The 22,235-nt window shown below is 46.5% G+C and overlaps 2 protein-coding genes across 3 annotated transcripts in view; one reads left to right on the top strand and one right to left on the bottom strand.

Annotated features, from left to right (window-relative positions):
- Positions 1-7,122, bottom strand: part of PPP1R12B (protein phosphatase 1 regulatory subunit 12B) — a 197,169-nt gene extending 190,047 nt beyond the window's left edge. For both annotated transcript variants that reach the window (XM_065875856.1, XM_065875848.1), the window contains exon 1: positions 6,832-7,122. In XM_065875856.1, the coding sequence (XP_065731928.1) occupies positions 6,832-7,122 (291 nt within the window). The remainder of the gene's footprint in view (positions 1-6,831) is intronic.
- Positions 7,123-16,694: 9,572 nt separating this feature from the next.
- UBE2T (ubiquitin conjugating enzyme E2 T) lies at positions 16,695-19,924 on the top strand. Its single transcript, XM_065895414.1, has 6 exons — positions 16,695-16,803; positions 17,373-17,442; positions 18,460-18,565; positions 18,909-19,007; positions 19,140-19,217; positions 19,799-19,924. Exons 1-6 carry the CDS (start codon positions 16,695-16,697, stop codon positions 19,922-19,924), a joined length of 588 nt encoding a protein of 195 aa, XP_065751486.1.
- The last annotated feature ends 2,311 nt before the right edge of the window (positions 19,925-22,235 follow it).

Genomic DNA, 22,235 nt, shown 5'->3' with positions numbered 1-22,235 from the left:
TGCACGCTCTGCCTACACACCACACCCATTCCTGCCTCTCACCCTGAACCGCCTTCCTCTGTCCCCCCACTTAGGAGTGAATCATAGAACGTACCCCTCTAAAAGGAATTTTTTTTTATTTATCTATCTCCAAACCAGACTGGGTTCCTTGATGGCAGAAACTGCGCCTATCAGCAGACATATACAGTAGTTCCCCTCCCTTACCCCTGGTTTCACTTTCCTCAGTCACCTGTCGTCGGAAAATACCAAATGGAAAATTCCAGAAATAAGCAATCCCTAAGTTTTAAATTGACCGCCGTTCAGAATAGCTGATGAACTCTCCCGTCCACCCACTCCGCCCCACCCTGTCCAGAACACCCAGTCTGCGCACACTGCCCACCCGTCAGTAAGGAAATAACAGTACCATGGACCCTTGAACAGCAGGGGTTTGAACTGTGCAGGTCCACTTATAGGCAGATGTTTCCAATAAACATGTACTACAGCACTGGACGATACCCAGGTGGTTGGATCCACAGATGTGGAGCCCTGGCAATGCAGGACCGGCTGTAAAGACACACACAGGCTTTCTCTTGCAGGGTCAGCACTCCAACCCGCCCAGGGTACGTACATACAGGGTTGCACACTGCACGCGGTTTCAGGTGTCCGCTGGGGATCTGAGCTTAAATAAATTCCAGCTCTGCAATCCATCACCTGTGCGACCCTGGACAGTGTCTCAGCTTCCCCATCTCTGTAAGATCCAGACAATGATAAAGTACGTATCTCGTGAGTTCTTCTGAGTATTACTCACGAGTTAACATATCAGAAGAACACAGAACAGTCCCTGGCTCAGAGTAAATAGCATCAAAAATAGTGGGAGCTATGATCAGTACTTTTACCACCTACAGCTGCTGCCACTACAACTACTCCTAGTATTATAACTGTCATTGGAAATGACTCACCACTACATGACTATCAATATGGCTTAAAAAAAATAACACAAAGTACTGGTAAGGACGGGAAGCAACTAGAACTCAGACACTGCTGTTTGGAAGCAAAATGGTGGGGCCACTTTGGAAAACAGCTTGGCAGCTTCTTTTAAAGTTAAACATTCATTACCACGTGATGCAGTTGCCCCACTCCTAGGAATATAACCAAGAGAAATGAAAAATTATGTTCACACAAAAATGTGTATGCAAATGTTTATGGCGGCTGTATTCATTATTTCCAGAAACTGTAAATAACCTCAATGTCCTTCAACTGGTGAGCGGATAAACAAACTGTGGTACATCCATACGTTTCGGAACATCTCTCGGCAATAAAGACCAATGCGCTACAGACACACACAACAACATGGATGAACCTCAACACATGACAGCAAACGAAAGCAGCCAGATTCAAAAGGCTCCATACTGTACGATCCGTCTACATGGCATCGTGGCTACAGGAACAGGAAACTGAGGAAGGGCTGCCAAGGGCTGGGGGCGGGAGGAGGAGCCGGCCGCGAGCACAAAGCAACCCTGGGCGTAACGAACGTGCTCCGTACCATGACTGTGGTGGGTACACAGCTGTGTGCACTCGTCAGAACTCTACATTTGTAAAAGGTGAATTTTACTGTATAGAAAGTATACTTTAATTTAAAAATATGTACAAATAAAAATAAGCAGGGACTCAATTTTAATTTACCAATAAGACCTGTCCAGCCCTCTACCTTTAGCAGAACTGTGTGTCATCTACACACAACACAACTACAGCTTGGCTATTGGAAAATACTCACTGAGAAGATTCCAAAGCCCAAATGATAGTATATAGCTTCTCTACAGGACTTTAAGAATGGGGAACAAAAATCTGGCTAGGGAACAAATAAAAGTCACTTGCATCTGTACTCCCCCAACCCTCCCCCCCAAAAAAAAACCACCATAAAAATAAACCTAATTTCCAAATCTGGCTTTGAGTTCCATTATGGCACAGCAACTTGAGACAAATACTCATTAGGCAAGTGGCCAGGTGGCCAACATGTTCTGAAGGCCTCCTATTAACCAATGTGAAGAGGTAAACTACCAAAGTGACTCAGGATGACTGTTCCAGATCCACAATAAGCAAGACGCCAACAGGATTTTCTTAATCCCAGATTACCTTGCGCCCCTAATACTAAGCAAAATTCACCAATATCCAGGATAAGTCCCTTCACACGGGGAGCTATAGGACGGACCTTCACACGGGGAAGTATAGGACGGACCTTCACACGGGGAAGTATAGGACGGATAAATAATGAACTTGGAGTAAAAGAGAAAAGGTTAAGAATACAAGTGTTATTCTAGTTATAAAATAAACAAGTCATCGGAAACAGACGCACAGACTTAGAGAATGAACTTACGGTCACCCGGGAGGAAGGGTGGGGGAAGGGACAGTTCGGGAGCTTGGGACTGACATGTACTCACTGCTATACTTAACGTGGAAAACCCACAGGGACTTACTGAACAGCACAGGGAACTCTGCTCAGTATTATGTGGCAAGCTAAATGGGAAAAGAATTTGGAAAAGCAGTGGATACGTGTACATGTCTAACTGAATCACTCTGCTGTACACCTGAAACTATCACAACATTGTTAATCAACTGTTCTCCAAAACGAAATAAAAAGTTAAATAAATCGATCAATCACAGGGATGGAATGTACAGCAAGGTGATTACACTCAATAACACTGCAGTGCGTATCTGAAAGTCGCCAAGAAAGTGTGTCTTAAAATTTCTCGTCACAAGGGAAAAAAAACTAACTCTGCATGGTGACTAGATTTATTACCGCGATCATTCCACAGGGCACACAAATATTGAAGCAAATGCTGTGCACCTGAAACTAATATGTTAAATGTCAATTACACCCCAATTAAAAGAAGAATACAAGTTTTATCTTACAAGTCGGCACACATACATAGTATCTGGAGTTGAACTGAACAGGTAATCATCTTGTGTTCTTCTGTCTCACTCTGAATATAAACTGCTCTGCCTCTCTTCCTTCCCTCATCTATCCCTACCTCCACCTCTCTTCCAGGGAAATAGATAATTTTCATTTCCCTGAGGATACAGGGTCAGATTGAGGCAGCTCTAGAAGGACAGGGGCTAGGTACTAGGAGTTGAATTCCAGTCTGGGGTGACCCTGAGGGTCCAAACGTGGACTCTAAGACTGTTACAAAACCGACCCGAATTCTGAGTCAAGCACAGTATCACTCTAGTCTCCTAGGTATCCCTCCAAATGAAGACTGATCAGCCTGGCCTAGTGTTAAGATCCACGTGTACTGACATCGGTGTCCTCCCCACACCCGCATAAACGTAAGTGCCAATACCATACACTCTGAAGGAAGAGCGGGCATCATTTTAACAAGTCCCAGAAAACCTCCTTTCCAAAGGCAAGCACTTGCCTCTCGGTACCCTGATAACTTGGTAGATACAGTCCTAAGAGCCTGGACCTGGACCTACAGTACCCAAGGTCATAATGCTAAGGATACAAGACAGGTGCTAATAATCGACCTTACAAAATAAATAAACAAATAAAAAATAATCGACCTTACAAAATAAACAAACAAATAAAGAGAAAATTTTAAAGTACCAGCGCACAGAGAATTATTAGCCCACATTTCATGCCCTGTAATATATACACACAAATAAAACGGGAATTCCTCTGTGAGCAAACATGTGCTTCCAAGGGTTATATAATCAGATTAACGCCCTTTTCATTGACGGCTCTACATACACACCGAATCTTAATGTATTTGCCCAAGTTTGGTTAGACTGCATCAGTTTCCAAAGCTTTCATCAGAGTAGGTCTAATCTTTGAGATATTTCTTATCCCAATCTATTTCAAGCATTATTAATAGGCCCCCTGGAGCTTATCTTTGACTCAAGCACCTCGTGGCAGAAGCAAAGGCTGCCAAGAAAGAAAGGTCTCTAAGTCAAAAGTAGCATCAAGGCACCACAACCTGAAGTGCAAAACATCTATTGTAACCTTGTGGGCGAAGAAGACTCATCCCCCCAACATCTTCTGGGAGTTTCTTCCAATGTGCTCAGGTAATAGTCCACAGCTGGTCAGGAGGTTGCGGCCGAAACAAGAGAGATTGGAAGCAGTCATCCTGACAGTTCACATCACACTCGTACAGCAGGGGGGTATTTTAACTAAGTAATTCATGGAAGTGTACCACTCTCCGCTTCACGGGACAAGCAGTCATTCACTCGATGGCTGTTCAGCCTCTGGAGGCTCCAGCCTCACATTTTGAAAATAATCTTGTATGTATCTTCAGAGTTCTTCAGACATGGGAGAAACATACTGTAACTCTGCAGAAACTGACTTGTAAAAGGATTCCTGAGCCAATATAAGCCCCTGTCTTGATTCAAGCAAAGGGATGGTCTCTCAACATAAGGTTTGCTTGATCTCACATCTTCAAGCGGCTTAATCTCTAGCTGAATCTCCTAGTATTGAGTATACCTGGTCAACTCAACTCACCACCAGCCCTGTAAATAGGGAGGAATGCCATAGTGCACTGGCAGGTGTTTCAAAGAAAATTCCACAGCTGTCATCTCTTCCTCTATTTCAGGAGATTGCGGAATGTGAAAGAATATTAACTGAGAGAAGTTGCACTTCACAATCTGGGGTGGTAATTAAGAGAGAAAGGAAGACAACAAGGGGACCAGTCTCAGGAAAAGGGGTCAGAAAAGTGCTTTCCTGGTGTGGGAAGGAGACCTACCAGGAGTAACCTCAAAGTAGGTGCTTTTCTCAGAGCATTGTTAAAGTGTGTGTGGTAAGGGCCAGGCTCAGCTGGCAGAGTCACCTTAAAAGAAACAGGGCTACTGAGTTATACTCAGAAAACTGTGCTTCAATAAAGAACACGTGGACTGGAAACAGGTTTCTACTCCTCCAGCCTCTAGGACCCCTTCAAGTGTTTTCTTTCAGAATCTAGACCTCAATCTCCTTATCATCCCAAATACATCTGAAAAGAAAAAACTCGTCCTCTCAAAGGGCTCAGAAATTTAAAATAATGCACGTGGCTCTCTTGAAACAGAGAAAGACCCTATGGTCTATGCCCCCCATGTCCTCAGCCTGCCTTTTGTCTGTGGAATAACTTTAGTCAAAGAATAAGTTTAATCAGAGAAGTGAGAAAATGCAGAAACAAAGGAAAACAGTCAAAGGAGACCAAATAATAATAGTTTAGTCCTTAAGCATGGTCAAGGACCTTCAGTCCCTCCTCAAGGGCTATAGATAATATTCTGAGCCATATCCTGTGAGCTGTTTACTTTGTAGATACTGAAACCCCCGCCAGCTGGAAGAAGTTAACTACATGATGACCAGGCCGTAGCCATGACCTAAGCTGCCATAATTCTGATAACCGGCCTCAAGAAATGGGAACAAACCGACCCTGGAACTGAAGCCTAACCGTACTTAAAACAATCAAGATGACGCTGATCAGACCACCGATGACCAATTTCAAGATGACCGTCAGAGCTGACTGTGCTGTTTCTGCATGTAGCCCCCTCCCTCTGCCTGTACATCCCTGAAACTCCCCCGTAAAAGCTCTTGGCCACTGATTGTCGGCGGGGGTTGTCGGCCTTTAGGCAGGCGTCCACCCTCCGCCCCACTCCCCCCTCCACTTGCCGGCATCCAAAGTAAAGCAAACTTTCCTTTCCACCAAACTTCCCTCTTTATTGGCTTGCGAGCAGCCGGACCCCACTTTCGGTTACACTCTTTTGTGTCCATCTGATTTATATTCAGCTCCTTATTAGGTGAGATATACAACTCTGGAGCTTAAATCTGAAAAATCCATGCCTAAGTGCAACTTCTCGCCCCTGGAATCTCGCACAAGCAACCATTTTCTAAGCTTCAGATTCCTCAACTGTAAAACGGTTATTATAAGAACACTACCTGCCACACCTACTTCAAAGGATCACTGCTGAGATTACATGCAGTAAGACATATAAAATAATTTTTAAAAAGCAAAGGACTACACAAATGTTGGTTGCTACCTTAGGTGGGGCACTGTTAAGAGCACGAAGAAATGCATATAACAGGGTGAAAAGAAGGTTCTTTTATCTGAAAAAAAAAAAAAGGACTGCAAACATGGTGAGGACGAATTTTAAGGTACTGGCTAATATGTTCAGGGAAGTGGTATGACGCGAACTTTATTATTTATAAGCGGATTCTCATGCCAACACATCCACTTTGCACAGACAGCAAAAGAAGGAAAACAAGAGAGATTAAGAGTGGGTGTCCAGCTCTCGGCTCACCGAAATAACTGATGGAGTTCCACGTGGAGAGGGAGGGTGGAGTTAGTCATGACAGCCACACAGAACATGGTTGCATAAGAGGGGGAAAGTGAAGGTGTTCGTACCAAGCACAAAACTAACTGTCAAGTTACCCACAGTCCACAGATTACAGCCCGATCCGGGGCGTGTCATTTCCACAGGGGGCTTTAGGGGAAAAGAAAAAAAGAAAGGCTATTCCACGAGCATCAAACCAACCAGGTGATTCCGCAGGTTGGTTCTCCGCCGGCGCGGGTAACGCTGGCGGAGAGAGCGTGAGGTCGGGGGCTCGCGAGTTGGGCCCGCGGGACACGGAAGCTGCCTTCGAACCATCGCAAACCAGAGGACGCAGCGCGGACCCAGACCCGCCAGCCCCGGCCCGACCCCGGACTCGCTCCCGGGAGAACAGAAAGCCGGCTTCCGAGAGGGAACCGGGCAGGCGGCGCGGGCGCGCACCGGGGGACACCGCGCCGACTGGGGGCGGCGGGATGCGAACACTGCCGGGCGGCGGGGACCCCTGCCACGGGTCGGGGGCGGGAGGCGGCTCGGCCACCGGCCCCGCGCGCTCACCTGGTGCAGGGCGGTCAGGCCGTCCACGTTGGCCGTGTCCACGTCGGCGCCCCGGGCCAGGAGCCGCCTCACCTCGTCGGTGTCCCCGCTAGAGCAGGCGGCCAGGAACACGGCGCCGTCCTCGAAGCGGACCCGCGGGCCCCCGCGCTGAGCCTGCGGCGGCAGCTCCGCGCCCGGCCGGTCGGCGGGCTCCTGCTCCGTCAGCGAGCCCCGCCAGCGCCGCAGCTGCTCGGCCCGCCGTGCCCGCGCCGACTCGGCCCGCTTCCCGCCCAGGTGCTCCATCTCCGCCATCGCCGCCGCTGCTGCGGGCCGCCGCCGCAGCCGCCGCCAAGCGCCTCAGCCGGGAGCGGAGGGCGGAGACCCGCGCGCGGCCATCTTTACTGCTCCGCTGCCCGCGCCGCCCGCACTCCCCCGCGGCCTCAGCACGCAGGCGCGGGGGAGCCCCGGTTGCATCACGGGACTTGTAGTAGGAGATCCGCGCGCCCCCCTTCCCCCGGGCGCACCCGCGCCCAAAGGGAACTACAAGTCCCTGGATGCATCGGGAAAGAGGCGCGGCCCGGGGGGGGGGGCTCCCTGCTTGGCCGCGGACGCGCGAGGTCACCTCTGCCCCGAAGCGGGAGCTGTCCCCCGCCCGAGTCACCTCCGCGGGCTTGTTGGGAGTCGTAGTTTATTCTTGTTCTGACTTACAGCTAATCTCGGCTCCCTAACTATCACGTCAGTCTTTTGAAGTGGAAAAGGGGTCGGTAATTATCCCTACTTTCTATTGGGGAAAACTGGATGGAAAGTACCCGAAACTCTCAAAACCGTGTCCTGGCTGTATATGCAGAGCTTTATTAACGTTGTAATTTAGAACGCATTAACAGGTGGCCCTGAAGAGATCCTGGGAATGATGCTCGCAGGTATAGTGGGAAGCGCATTCAAGTTCAGTTCTCCTCCCAACAAGTTACTTGACTTCTCCGACCCTGATTTGTAAGATGGGAATAATAATACCTTAGGGAATTCCCTGGAGGTCCAGAGGTTAGGACTCGGCGCTTTCACGGCTGGGTGCGCCGGTTCAATCCCTGCTCGGGAACTAAGATCCGGCGCGGCCAAAAAATTAAAAAAAAAAAAAAAAATCTCACAGGGTGGTCATGTGGAGCGGATAAGATAATACATGCAAGGGTATCTAGTACTATCTCTGTGCGTATACCAGTTCACAATAAATATTAGTTTCCCTTCTGTCTCTCTCCTCCTCTTCTACCCTTTACATGGATCTTAAGTTTACTTGGGAGGCATATGTGGGGCATATATCCCGTCTTCCATGATTTTTTCCCCAAAGCTACAAAAAAATACTATGGTGCAAACACAATATTGTAAGTCAACTATAGTTCAATTAAAAAAAAATACCGTGCACGTCCTAAATTCCTAAGGCAGCACGCAGGCCATTTTCATATTCACAGTGAACTTGGTTATTAAAACCTGTTGACTCAGTAACTTTAACTCCCCAGGGCTTTAGCCCTGGACAAAACTGTTTTCCATTATGATAGAGAACATATACAATTATTAGGTTCTTTGAACTTTCCTGTATGGTTGAAGTTTTTCATTTTAAAAAAATGTTGCAAAAATGATTAGGTCGTTGTAAAGGGAAACTTTACTATGTTCTATCATGTGCCTCAATTTCCCCTGAGACAAGCCAAGAATCAAATGAAAAAGGGACATATAAATGTAAATTATTATGTCTAATAATACTACATCTATCCGTATGTGCTTTAATTAGGTATCCTTGAATTCTTTATAAATACTAATTAAGTCATACATCTTTGAGAACTGTGAAGAACAGTGTGCATAAAAAGATGTAATACTGTATACCTTATATAGCCATATTTTCCTTGCACTAATTTAGTCACCATAGAACTTCTCATGCCTCATCATCTATTGGAATTAAAAATTCTGTATGAGGTTTACTTTGTAACTTGTCAGCATGGAACCTCTTCGTATTCCACCTCAGCCTCTTGCTGATAATTAAAATTGTTCACAAGCTCTCAAATAGAACTGTCCCTATAGAATAAAAGAAATATTGATATTAAACCAGATAGGAAATAATACTTAGCTAGGAACCTAACCCTCTTCAAGAAACCATTATTAGCTGAACTCTGCTAGTCTGGCAAGGAAGCAAGAAAGTAAGAGAAGGGCATGTTTTCAAATTTCAGCAAATTGCTGAAATCTCAGGAAACAGATCTCTGACAGCAATCCACGTGCACCATTTTAACATTATGATCCTGGTACACAATATCGGCTCAAAAAAAGTATGTATAATTGGACCATATATTTTACATACTGGTTTTCTAATAAGGATTTTTAAACTAGGGTAAAATTTTCATGGATCGATAATGTTATACTTCTTCTGGCTGTATTCTTTCCACATTCAGAATCAGGAAAGAAGAAACATCTGGTTCCAGTTGTAAAAATAAGCTAAAATTGGCCAAGTCCAAGTCAAATCCATACTTTCCCAAGAGGTATGAACTTAAATCTCAATAGGAAGAATTCAGTCTCAATACTAGGAAGTTCCAGGTAGTACTTCCTTACTGTATCTATTTTACTTGCTTTTTTCCTGAGGTAGTAAGAAAATGATACCCTCTTTGGAGATTTTAAAGAAAAATATAAGTAGTTAAGTTCCTTACGTAATTTAAGTGCAAACCTACCTGGAAGGAGATGAATCTTCCAGCTATGTGATTACGGAATTCAGTGATAATTGTTATAATCTAATTAATTTAACTAGCTCAGCCAAAAGAAAGTTATGCCACCAAAAATAAAACAACAGATCAATCTGTGTATAATGATTTGAAAAGCTTTTCAAAATTAAAATCATCTAAGTTTTTTTTCTGAAACGTCTTCCCCCAAGCAGGGCTCTCTGAGACTAAACTTAAACAATAAATTTATACAATTGTTTACTACCATTAAACAAACGTGAGAGTTTAGATTTCCTAAACATTCTAAAGAAAAAAGTATTTTATATGCAAGTGAATAAATCCTGACAAATAATCCTGTGTATAAGTAAAACATAATTTTTATACTTTTTTCTTCCAGTTTTACTGAGATATAATTGACATACCGCACTGTATAAGTTTAAGGTGTGTGGCATGATCTGACTTACATACATCATGAGATGATGACCACGGTAAGCTTGGTGAATAGCCATCATCTCATATAGATAACAAAATAAAAGAAAAAGAAAAAGCTATATTTTGTGATGTGAACTCCTAGGATTTACTCTCTTAACTGTCATATATAACATACAGCAGTGTTAATTATATTTATCACATTGGACATTATATCTCTAGTACTTATTTATCTTATAACTGGAATTTGTATCTTTTGACCACCTCCATCCAATTCCCCTGCCTGCGGTAAACCACAAATCTGTTCTCTTTTTCTGTAAGATTTGTTTGTTCGTTGAAGTATAATTAACCTATAAACTATGTCAGTTCCTGGTGCACAACATAGTGATTTGGTATTTTTACACATTGCAAAACCATCACCACAATTTTTGAACTTTTAAATGTACTAAGTGCACCAGCTATGATGCACATACTCTCTTGTATAAAGTGAGGAAACTTTTATTAGATAATAATTTCCCATACACTTAAAACATGAACTACAAATTAGAATACTCCATGCTTTAAGGCAATGACACCGGTTCAGCTTACGAAAACCTTTCAGCGTGGCCTCTGTTCCCACCAGTTAACATACCTCCCTCTGGTGGACAAACAGAGACTGTACATTTAGCCCATGGAGTTCTTTCTGGTTTTCTTTTTTCTTTTACCCAATTCTTTCGGTTTGGCTTCCAGAACTACAGGTCTTTGCTTGTTTTATCATACTATCTCTCCTTTCCACCAGACTCAACCTAGTGCCTGGTTTTTCTAAGAAACATTTTAAAGACTCGATTCTCAGAAAACCACCCGAGAAAGTAATCAATTTCAGCTCCGAAGACAGAACTGTAATTGTGACACAGTTACAGTTGGGGTGGAAAATAAGAGAAGACACTGAAGAAATTAAAATAGAAAATATCAGTACTAAAATAAGCAGCTAACTCCAGAATTAAGACAGAAAACATTTCCCCACAATGAGTAAACGCTAACAGTAGGTGCGAACCCGACAGCTAACTGGACAGTAACAGGATTCCTGTGTGATTCGCAGCTCCCCTCGTGGCTCACTCCCACAAGCCGACGTGAGGCCCCGGGAGCGCCGCGGACCGTCCTGGAGAGCGCGGGTCTGCGGGGCAGAGAGGACGCCCCACGCAGCGGTCACCGGGAGCCACGGCTACTGAACGCAGATCTGGGCTGAACGCACAAATCCCGCAGCGGTCGGACTGTACCGGTCCGCAGGTTTAGGAGGACCGGCCGCCCCTCCCGCGGCCGGAGCAGGAGGCGAGGGTGGGTGCGGCCTCCGGCCGGCAGTGCAGTCCGAACACGACGGAGGCTCCCCGCGCGGGAAGCCAGGGCCGCCGGGCCGCGCGCCCCAAGTCGGAACCCGGCTCCGAACCCCCAGTCCCTCAGATTCCGTTGAATTGCCGGAGCGCCCTCCGCGGGTACGACTGTCCTGGAGCGGCAGTCCCTCCACGTGAAAGACCTTGACCGCAGCCCCTTCTCCAGATCAGATTCTCCCGGTTCCTCCTACCACGCCTATCGCTCGGACAGACGGAGCCAGTCCCGAGCCAGTTCCCGCGCGCCGCGCCCCTGTTCAAAGCGCGTGGGCGTGGCCAGCTCGGAGCCTAGCCAATCGGAGTCCGCGCTCCTCCCGGGCGGCGCTCCGGACCAATCACACCCTCGCGGGCGGGAGGCGGGGCGACGCAACTGTCGAGCTCGCGCAGGCGTGGTGCAGGCCGGTCGGCGCCTCTGCACTGCGAGGGGCGTCAGCGCAGGTGAGAGAGCGGGTGCTCTGGCTCTTCTGCCGAGAGGCCGCCCGCGGGGGTCTGCGGGGTGGGGGTCGGGGGACCTTCCTCTTCTCCGACTATCGGCTGTGGAACGGAGGCTCTGGATGTCTTGACAGCCGTGGAGGGCGCGCGCCCCCGGCCTGTCACCCTGTCCCCCGGCCGCCCCAGCCATCTCGTTGCCACCACCACGCCCCAGCGGCCGCCCCCTCCCAGCCCCCGGGCCTCCCCCGTCCCTTCCGGGCATGCCCTCCCCCCGGCCGTCCCGCCCCCTCCTCCCTCTCCCGTAGACATTCTCCCTGCAGGCCCCCCCACCCCCGCCTCCTCCCTGCTCCATCAGACGTACCCCTGCCCCACCCCCCGACACTCTGGGACTTTTGCATATTTGTTTTATTGTCATTGATTCCCAGTGTCTGCTCACTGAGAAAAAGTGGTAAGGATCAGTATATAAAAATAGTGGTTAATTACCTAGTAAAGTAACTGGTTCCAGAGATGATGGTCTTAAAGGTGTGGCTGAGGAAATTTAGAATAATTTACATGAATGACTGTTGTAGTGTAATTGATTCTATATAACATATTAATTTGCCTGTAGTATTACTAATTCTGTTTAAATATTTCTGAGTGTGTCAATTGTGGAGGAGCAATAGCCCTGGAGATTAGAAGAAGAACCAAAGGATGCTTTGTCTTTGCACCCCAGTTCCGGAGAGTACCTTGACCCAACCAATACACAAACTGAGTCACCTTTAAACATATGGTTAAGATAGATGCCTCGGTTTAAGTTTAGGATTATTGTAAGTTGCTATCGTCCTCCGAGCTACAATCTATGACCACCAGGTAATCTTCTGATTATAATTAGTTTTCCAAGTAGGAATAACTTAGGGAGAGAATATGTGGAGTTAAAAACTTTACTGTAGTTTTACAAATTAATAAATTGACCTTCTAATTAATGTTTAAGTCTTTGTGAGTGAGCTTGGCATGAATTAGTACATCTAAGCCCTATCAAATCTAGGTTTACTGCCAAGTTGAAGTTTTAGACTACAAAACTGAGAACCAGATCCTGAAATGTGACCTTTTCCACATATAAGTGAGTGTGGTCATACAGTATTTGTCTTTGACGTATTTCACTTAGTATAATGCCTTCAAGGTCCATTCATCTTGCTGCAAATGGTAGGATTTCCTCTTTTTTATGGCCGAATAGTATTCAATTGTGTATACATACCACAACTTCTTTAGCTGTTCATCCATTGATGGATGTTGTTTCTGAGTCTTGGCTATTGTTAATAACACTTAGAACATGAGGATGCAGATATCTTTTCAAGTTAGAGTTGTTTCCTTTGGATGTATTCCCAGAAGTGGAATTGGTGAATCACTTTCTTTCTTTTCATTGCGGAATGATATTCCATTGTATGGACATTCCCCGTTTTGTTTATCCATTCTTCAGTTGACAGACGTTTGGATTGTTTCCATTTTTGGGCTATTATGAATAATGCTGCTGTGACCATTCATGTACAGATTTTCATGTAGATATGTTTTCAGTTCTCTTGATTATATACCTAGGAGTAGAATTACAGGGTTATAAGTTACTCCTTGTTAACCGTTTTGAGGAACTGGCAGACTGTTTTCCAAAGCAGCTCCATCGTTTTGCATTTCCACCAGCAACATATGAGGATTTGTGTCTCCACATCCCTCACCAACACTTAGATGCTGTCTTTTTGGTTATAGTTATCTTAGTGGTTGTGAAGTTACAGCTTGTTGTGGTTTTGATTTGCACTTCCCTAGTGACTAATGATGTTGGGCATCTTTTCACGTGCTTATTGAATTATTCGTGTATCTTCTTTGGAGAAATATCTATTCAGATCCTTTGTCCATTTTTTAATCAGGTTGCCTTTTCATTATTGAGTTATTTATATGTTCTGGATACAAATAAGTTCCTTATCAAGTGTATGATTTGTAAATGTTTTCTCTCCTACTGTGTATCGTCTTCTCACTTTCTTTTTTTGGCTGTGCTGGGTCTTTGTTGCTGCACGGGCTTTCTCTAGTTGCGGAGAGCAGGGGCTACTCTTTGTTGCCTTGCGTGGGCTTCTCATTGCGGTGGCTTCTCTTGTTGCGGAGCACGGGCTCTAGGCGCGGGCTTCAGTAGTTGTGGCGCACGGGGCTTAGTTGCTCCACAGCATGTGGGATCTTCCCAGACCAGGGTTCGAACCCACGTCCCCTGCATTCTTAACCACTGCGCCACCAGGGAAGCCCCTCACTTTCTTCCTTCATGATGTTCTTGAAGCACAAAAGCTTTTAAGTTTGATGAAATTCAGTTTATTTTTTCTTTTGTCTCTTGTGCTCTTGGTGTCGTATGTAAGAAGACTTTGCCCAATGCAAGGTCGCAAAGATTTACCCTTATGTTTAATTATTTTTCCATTTTATCTCCTTAATTTTTGCCAGATATAGAATTCTAAGTCAACAGTTTTCTCTTTCCATATTTTAAAGATGTGGTTCCACTGTCCTCTGGCATGCATTGTCTCTGAGGAGACATTTGCTGCCTTTTTACATTTGTTCCTCTGTACATAATATGACTTTTTTTTCCTCTTGATGCTTTTTAAACTTTTTATCACTGGTTTTCTGCAGTTTAATAAGGATGTGTCTTGGTGTTTTCTTCATGTTCCTTATGCTTGTGGCTCCATGAGCATTCTGAATTAGAAATCAATAGTAAATACAACTCTGAAGCTCTTCATGTTTGAAAACTGAGAAATCTGTTTCTAAATAAATTAAAGAAATCGTAATGGAAATTAGAAAATTTGAGAATAGAGGAATAAACATTCTACATATCAAAACTTTGTAATGCACTGGTACTTAGAAAGCAATGTATAGCATTATATGTCAGAATTGAAAAGATAACTCTGTACAAATAAATGTAAAACAATGCAATAGATAAATTTGTAGAAAAATTTAACTTGCCAAAATTGACTCAAGAAGAAATAGAAAGCTTAAATAATGCTGTAATATTTAAAGAAATTGGATTTGTAGTTTAAAATCTTCTCACATTGAAAACGCCGTTACCAGGTATCATTCTGTCAGACATCTTAGAAACAGATAATCGCCCAGACTCTTCTATAGGATGTCAAACTAACTCATTTCAGGAGGCCAGCTTAACTTTGATAACTGATGACAAAATTAGGAAGGAAAATTATAGGCCAGTTTTACCCATAAGCAATAGTGTTGAAAGTTTTGCCTCTAAGGTTAGGAATAGGATAAGAATACCAGCTGTCAGCTCTTTTCTTCAGCCTTGTACTGGAAGTTATAGCCAGAACAGAAGACAGGAAAAAGGTTAGAAGGGAAGAACTGATTATTCATGGATGATATATGTAGAATTACCAACCGCAGACCGCCTCCCAAATAGATTCATCATTAGCATTATTAAGTTTTGGTTTAAAATCTACCGTATTTACATATATCAATAAGAAGTGGGGAGAAAATAGAGTTTGAAAAAAGATAAAAATATAAAGTACTTAGGAATGAATCTAACAAAAGGTAAACTCTTTATAGAGAAAATTATAAAACTATCGAAGAGCGTCCAGAAAGACCTGAACACAGCGTGCTCGTGAATTGTAGGCTCACTGCCATAAAGACGTCAGTTCTCCCAGAATTGATCTATGCAGTCAGCGGAATTCCAGTCCAAATCACAGCAGCTTTCTGTGTGTGTGTGTGTGTGTGTGTGTGTGTGTGTGTGTGTGTGTGTATTTGTAGACTTTTTTACCTGTTCTAAAATTCATATGGGAGAGCAGAGGACTAAGAAATAACTAAGGCCTTCCTGAAGAAAAAGAACAAGGGGGAAGAACTCACCTTCCCATATACCAGGTCTTACTAATAATAAGCTACAATTAAAGCAGTGGGGTATTGGCCGAAAGAGAATACAGTTGACCAATGAAACAAGTTCGATAATCCCCAAACAGGGCCATCCGTACATGTATGGAAATTTATGCCAGCATCAGCAGGGAGGGGATGGACTTTTCAATAAGTGGGACTAGGACACTTGGCTTTTCACATGAGGGAAATAATTCAGACTTGGACCCCTACTCACACTATACACACAAACTGATTGCTAGTGGATCAAAGACTTAAATGTGGAAGTGTCTAAGTTTGGGGGTAAGGAAAATTTTAATACACAAAAGTGTAAATATTAACGTAATTGATTACATTAATGTTATGTATTTGTCAAAAATGTCACGAATGAAGTGTAGAGACGGCAGCAGACTGGGAGGTGGTGTTTGACTCACCTGCGTAGCCAGAGGTAGCCAGAGGGGGGAGTAGGGCTGAGAAGGGGGGAGGGGCTTGTTTTCGATGAGAGAGATGTCGAGCATGTTTGAATGTTGATGGGAAGAAGGAAAGAAGACTGGAAATACTAAAGAAAGATGAAATTGACGGAGTGGACTCTGAAGGGCTGAGAAATACGTGGATTCCAAACTACGTGGAGAAAACCCCAGACCTTGAAGCATTAGTTTATAAACCTCGCGTTGGAGTGATGACTGTCCCCCGTCACCGCCCTTGCTCTCCCCCCACAGCTAGTACTTGACCATCCACTTCTCTGCTGGGTACCTCAGGACGCAGTGGGGAGCAAAGCTAGACCCAGGCTCTGCCTCAGTAGTTAATTATTTTCAGTGGAGACAGACATTAATATGAAGCATCTAGAGTTTTTGTAGAAATTTCTGCATTGTTTTATACTTTATTTTTTTAGATGTGTTTGCTTGAATAGATAACTAGAAGGAAATAGAAAAAACTCAGACTTCCTTCTCAGAATAGAGATTAACATGAGGAGTTTGTCCTTCAGTGAATTGCAACCGTGTGCTAAAAACTGGGGTCACTGTTACTGACCCTTTCGTGGGTGCCCCTTTTCTCCACAGGGATCCCAGCCAGCGTTGAGTGCGGCGCCGGGAACCGTGTGTGGGTGACTCTCCCTGGGGTCATGCAGAGAGCATCCCGTCTGAAGAGAGAGCTGAGCCTGCTGGCCGCGGAGCCGCCCCCGGGCATCACATGCTGGCAGGATGGGGACCGAATGGAAGATCTGCGAGCTCGTAGGTGTCGCACCGGGCGTGACGGGTCACGACCCTGTCAAAGGTCGTGCTGAAGTTTGAACACCTGTGTGTTCTTCTAAAGTAGGGGACAATTGCAAGGTCAAAGTGCCTGGCCATCTTTCTACCTAATTTGTTTACATTTATAAAAGGTTTCCATGACATTTTTTCTTTGGCCTCTGATTCCATCTTTTACTGATTTGTAAGCCAAGATCTGGGTATCAGCTTTGAAGCAGTGTTAGTACCAAAGCTCACCTCAAATATCTGTGAGGCCAGATGGGAAACATAAGTGTTCAGAACGCTGCGTTCCAGCCAGAGCAGAACTGCAGGTTGTATGTGATCTGAGGCCAGCGTTGTCCACCTTCTGTTTCGATGTCCTGTGTATTCTTTGATTGACACCAACTTTGGGTACACTGGTACGTTGCATGGGGACTTGTTAAGCCCTGAGAGAGTTTCTGTCCCAGACCCAGCTGTTCCGTTAGGACCAGACTTCATTAGGTCCATGGGGTGTGGTAATTCAGATCATCTGATTACCTCTTGACGTTTCGTTCTTTTTTTTTTTTTTTTTTAAGAGATATTAGGTGGAGCAGACACACCTTACGAAAAAGGTGTTTTCAAGCTGGAAGTTAACGTTCCTGAGAGGTCAGTGTGAAAACTATATCCTAAATTTCCAGGGTAAAGCGCAGTTACTGGAAGACAGAGCAGTGTCGCAGAGTGTTGAATGCAGGAGTTAAAGTACCTGGATTTTAATCCTCGTCTTACCATGACTTAAGTTACTTCACGTCTCCGGAGTTCGATTTCTTTTTCTTAACACTGAGCTGGACCACATCTAGGCCTCACCCCCACCCCACCCCCTGCCCGTCACTGTAGTAAAATATACATAAAGTTGACCGTCTAAACCGTTTTTAAGCACATGGTTCGGTGGCATTAAGTGCAATCACACTGTCATCCAGCCGTCCCCCTCATGCATCTCCAGAACTTCTTCGTCTTCCCAGCCTGAACCCCCGCATCCATTAAACACTGGCTCCCATGGCACCTGGCAGCCACCCTTCTCTCTGCCTCTGTGTTAAGGCCCCTTTTAATCCAGGTCTCCTGTAAGGCTGTCCTCAGGGGAGTGGTAGCTGTAGTGTAGTTTGTGATTTGTAGATACCTGTTCACCAGGCCAGGCTCGTTACAGGTCCTGAGAGAAGCAGCTCAGTAATCACGGGGGGCGTCAGTTCTGAGACCGATGGGGATTTTCCAAATGCAGTGTATAAATCAAAATCGGATCCTGTTTTTCAACACCCATCTGTAAAAAAAAAAAAAAAAGGGAAAATTGAGGAAATCTGAGTAATAGATGATACTGGAAAATCATTTTTATATTTTATTCATAGGTATACTGATAGTTTTGCAGCTCTATAGGAGAGGGACCTTATTCTTAGGAGAGACATGCTGAAGTATTTAGAGGGTGAAGGGGCTTGATCCAGGTGGTGGGTACGAGAGGGCTTTCAGTACTATTATTTCAACTTTTCTACTGTTCATAAATTTTTGTAATAAAAATTTGGCAAGAGCAAAGGTTTGCCTCTCAAAGGCTGTCGTCCTAATTAGTCACCAGCTGCTGTTTATAATGTAAGAAGCAGTATTTCAGTAAAACTTCCATACTCTCCTGTGCTTTCAAAGGTACCCATTTGAACCTCCTCAGATCCGATTTCTGACTCCCATCTACCATCCCAACATCGATTCCGCTGGAAGGATTTGTTTAGATGTTCTCAAGTTGCCGCCAAAAGTGAGTGGTGGGGGCTTCCCTGGTGGCGCAGTGGTTGGGAGTCCGCCTGCCGATGCAGGGGACGCGGGTTCGTGCCCCGGTCCGGGAGGATCCCACATGCCGCGGAGCGGCTGGGCCCGTGAGCCATGGCCGCTGAGCCTGCGCGTCCGGAGCCTGTGCTCCGCAACGGGAGAGGCCACAACGGTGAGAGGCCCGCGTACCACAAATCAAAAACAAAAAAAAAAAAAAAAAAAAGAGTGGTGGGAGCAGGGCCAGCCCTCTCGCCTGCCGTGGCCCTCGGCTCTAAAACCTGTGTTAGAGAAGCGCGTTCTTAGGGCCGCTGTCTGTCTGCCTGTCTGCCTAGGGCGCCTGGAGACCGTCCCTCAACATCGCGACCCTGCTGGCCTCGGTTCAGCAGCTCATGGCCGAGCCCAACCCCGATGACCCGCTCATGGCCGACATCGTAAGCACCCCCGGCCCCCGCTCGCGGCCTGCTTTCCCCACGCCCTGCTCTCCGTTGGGGAGGCTCGCGTAGCGCCTGCAGCTTGGTTACCAAGTCCCTCCTCTCTCCACTGACTCTCTGCTTCCATCTCAGTCCTCAGAGTTTAAATACAACAAGCCCGTCTTCCTCAGGAATGCCAGGCAGTGGACAGAGAAGCACGCGAGACAGAAGGTGGGGTGTCTGTACAGCTCTGATTGCGCTCCTGTTGTTGCTCTGTGAAGCGTGAGTGTGTCCCTGTGTGTATAAGTGTCTGTTGGACTTGCCAAGTTCGTACTGGACACTAGGGTGGCCGGTTGATCTTCTCCGACCGCAGCCTTCTACATAACTATTCAGCAGATAGCTCAACCGGCTGGAGGGTTTCCCAGCACCCACGACACCACAGGGCAGCCGAGGTCTCCTGTTTAGGCCAGAAGGAGCTCTTTGCAGGAGAGGGGAGGGGCGGGAGGAGAAATGGACGTGGAGGAAGGGAGAAGGAGAGACGTCCCCGTTTTACGTCCATAGTTCCCTCATTTAACAGAAGGCAGAGTTCAGGAGCAGGGATGCGCACACAGGGGTTTCGCTGGGCTGCCCCGCACTTCAGACTGAGCCACGAAGCGGTTAGTGTCACTTGTGAGAAGAAGTAAAAATTAGACAGTACAGAGGATTGGGGAAGCTGGTTTCGGAGAGAGTGTCCTCTCCAGGAGGCAGCAGGGAAGGACCTGGGAGGACAGTCGGTGTGAACCTTGTGCTCTGCCCCGTCTGCTACTTTTTAGGCTGATGAAGAAGAGACACCTGATAACCCCCCCGAGGCGGGTGACTCAGAAGGGCACAGCGAGGCACAGAAAAGGAAAGCCAGGCCCCTGGGGGGCGTAGAAAAGAAATTCTGCCCTGACGTTTAGGGTGGGGTTTGTCCTGGCCCGTCTCAGTTGATAGGTTCTTTGCAGCATGGTCCAATTTGCTTATGTTTCTGGAATGTCTTTCTTTGTATTTGATGACATTATCGTTTTTATATCCTGTGAAACAGACCTTGTGTATTTATATGTTCTGCTCTACATTGATTCTCTGAGTGCAGTTTGTTTTATTTAGCTCATACATATGTATCCCAAAACTTGTAAACCTGGAAAATAAATAATCATTTAGCGTTGAGTATGTGTTTATCCTGAATGTGTGTCTGGGAGCAAACTGGCCAGAGAGCTATACGGTAAGAATGTGAAAATATTTGGAATTGTCCTTTTTTTTGCCAACTCACCAGCATCACTCAGGACACTGAATGATGGACGTGGGGGTCAAATAGCCTCAGAGACAGTTCGGTGGCCGTCATGCTTCCGGGATTCTAGGTGTTCAGAAGTCCTAAACACAGTGTGGGGATAAGGTAATTACCCTTCTGTTAACGTTTCTTGCAGTTTGCACTTTCTGTGACTTAACTTACGTGGCTGTGGCATAACTTTCGTTTGTTCAACAAATAGCGACTGAACACCTGCTGTGTGCAAGTGTTTTAGAATAATATAACGGTGAGGAAATCAGGCGTGGGATTAACCAGATAATCGTACAGATTTACATGGATTTCCACAATCCTTTCTGTCTCTAGCTTTATTTCACGGCAAGTACTAAGGTGCAAGCTCGAATCCCTGCTCGTGACTTGACAGTACCCTCGGGCCTGTGCCTATCATTCCGTTTAGATGACGGAGAAAACAGATTTGGGCAGAAGTCGGCTGAAGTGGAACGAGGTGCTGAGTGAGAGCAGATGTTGGGGCCGCCTAGGCAGAGAAGGAGACTGTCACGTCCCGCCTGTATCCCAGGCTGGTAGTCCTGTGCCAGGCTGGGCACCGTGCACGCAGCGTGCATCCAGCGAGCAAGCAACTTCCCTTCATCTGCTGCGGAACCGCCCTGCGCTCGGCAGCGGCCGGCCTTAGAGCTCGAGGGGTAGCGACAGACGACGGCGTCAACCGAAAATGTCAATTTCCTCTGTGTCCCCCCCCCCCACTGCATAAATTTCCAACCTCTACGTGATTCTTGAACCCATTTCTCAAAATCAGCTACTGTTCTCTTGTTAAAGCCTAGGAATTAATTTTGTTCAAGGCTTGTCTCCTATACTTGGGTACATTTAAGTCAGATTTGGGCTTTCTAAATGCAATTAGTATATCAGCCAGGATGCTTTCAGCTGTGAGATCCAACTGGCTGGTGATAATACCCAGGAAGTTCTCTGCCCTATTTACCGGGAGTTGGGGCCAGGGCGGGCGTCTGGACCGGTGGTTCAGAGGCTGTGTCTCTCGCACCTGCCATCCGTCCTCACTGTCCCCTCCTTCAGCTTCTTCCCCTCCTGGAGTGACCACCAGCAGCCCTCAGGGTCGTGTGTTTCTTGTTCACGTCCAGCGGCAGTGGAAAAACCAGCCGCTGTGGCAGGGAGACACCGAGTGCTGATGGTGCCGATGGGGGTACAGGCCAGGTGTGAAGCGGGATGGCCTTAGGGGTCGTTGTGGGAAAGGACAAGCCCCCTCGACAGCTGGCCGCCACCAGGTCTCTCACCTGCACTGCCATCACGGCCAGTACCTTGTCCCCTGGCCTCCAGCCTGGACCCTCTGCGGTCCATGCTCCTCACAGCAGCAAGATCAAATTCAGATGATGAAAGAGCCAGATTGCACCTCCTCCTAAAACCCTCCAGTGCCTTCCCTCAGCCTCCCCTCCCCGCACACCCTCCGCTCTGTACACCACACTGAGCCGCACTGGCCCCCTCCAGTCTCAGCACGCCAGCCGCTCTGGCCTGTGCCATCCCCCGACCCTACCTGACTCTACCTGGATGGTCTCAGCCCACGTAGCTGCCTTGGGACGCCCTTGTCCGGCCCCTCGGAAGGAGCTGTGGCCATTACCTGGTGTGCCTCGTGGCCCTGTACCCGTCTGCCAGTGCGTCCACTCCAAGTGCTGGGACATAGTGGCCACAAGGGCCTTTGCACTGATTGCAAGAAATACCAAAGCCAGGAGTCATTAATTAGAAGCCATCCCTCCATCTCCGGGTTAACAAGTACACGGGACTTGGGCAGAGAACAGAAGTGAGAGAAGAGGGAGATGAGGAAGCCCAGCCCCGCCCGCAGCCCAGGGAAGGATGGAAAAGCATCAAAAGTATGAACACGGGTCCAGGAGACCCTGGCCGGCCCAGGCCCCCAGAGCCCTGCTCAACCCCTCCACGCTTTGGGTTTGTCCTGTAGAAGCGGG

The sequence above is a fragment of the Phocoena phocoena genome, chromosome 1, assembly GCF_963924675.1.
Source record: "Phocoena phocoena chromosome 1, mPhoPho1.1, whole genome shotgun sequence".
Lineage (NCBI taxonomy): Eukaryota > Metazoa > Chordata > Mammalia > Artiodactyla > Phocoenidae > Phocoena > Phocoena phocoena.
This window is presented reverse-complemented; position numbering and strand designations above follow the sequence as displayed.

Excerpts from the sequence above, each read along its gene's own strand:
- UBE2T (XM_065895414.1), top strand. The coding sequence starts at position 16,695 with ATGCAGAGAGCATCCCGTCTGAAGAGAGAGCTGAGCCTGCTGGCCGCG. Across the intron at positions 19,008-19,139 it reads ACCCGCTCATGGCCGACATC|TCCTCAGAGTTTAAATACAA; the intron begins GTAAGCACCCCC and ends CTTCCATCTCAG. Across the intron at positions 19,218-19,798 it reads AGAAGCACGCGAGACAGAAG|GCTGATGAAGAAGAGACACC; the intron begins GTGGGGTGTCTG and ends GCTACTTTTTAG.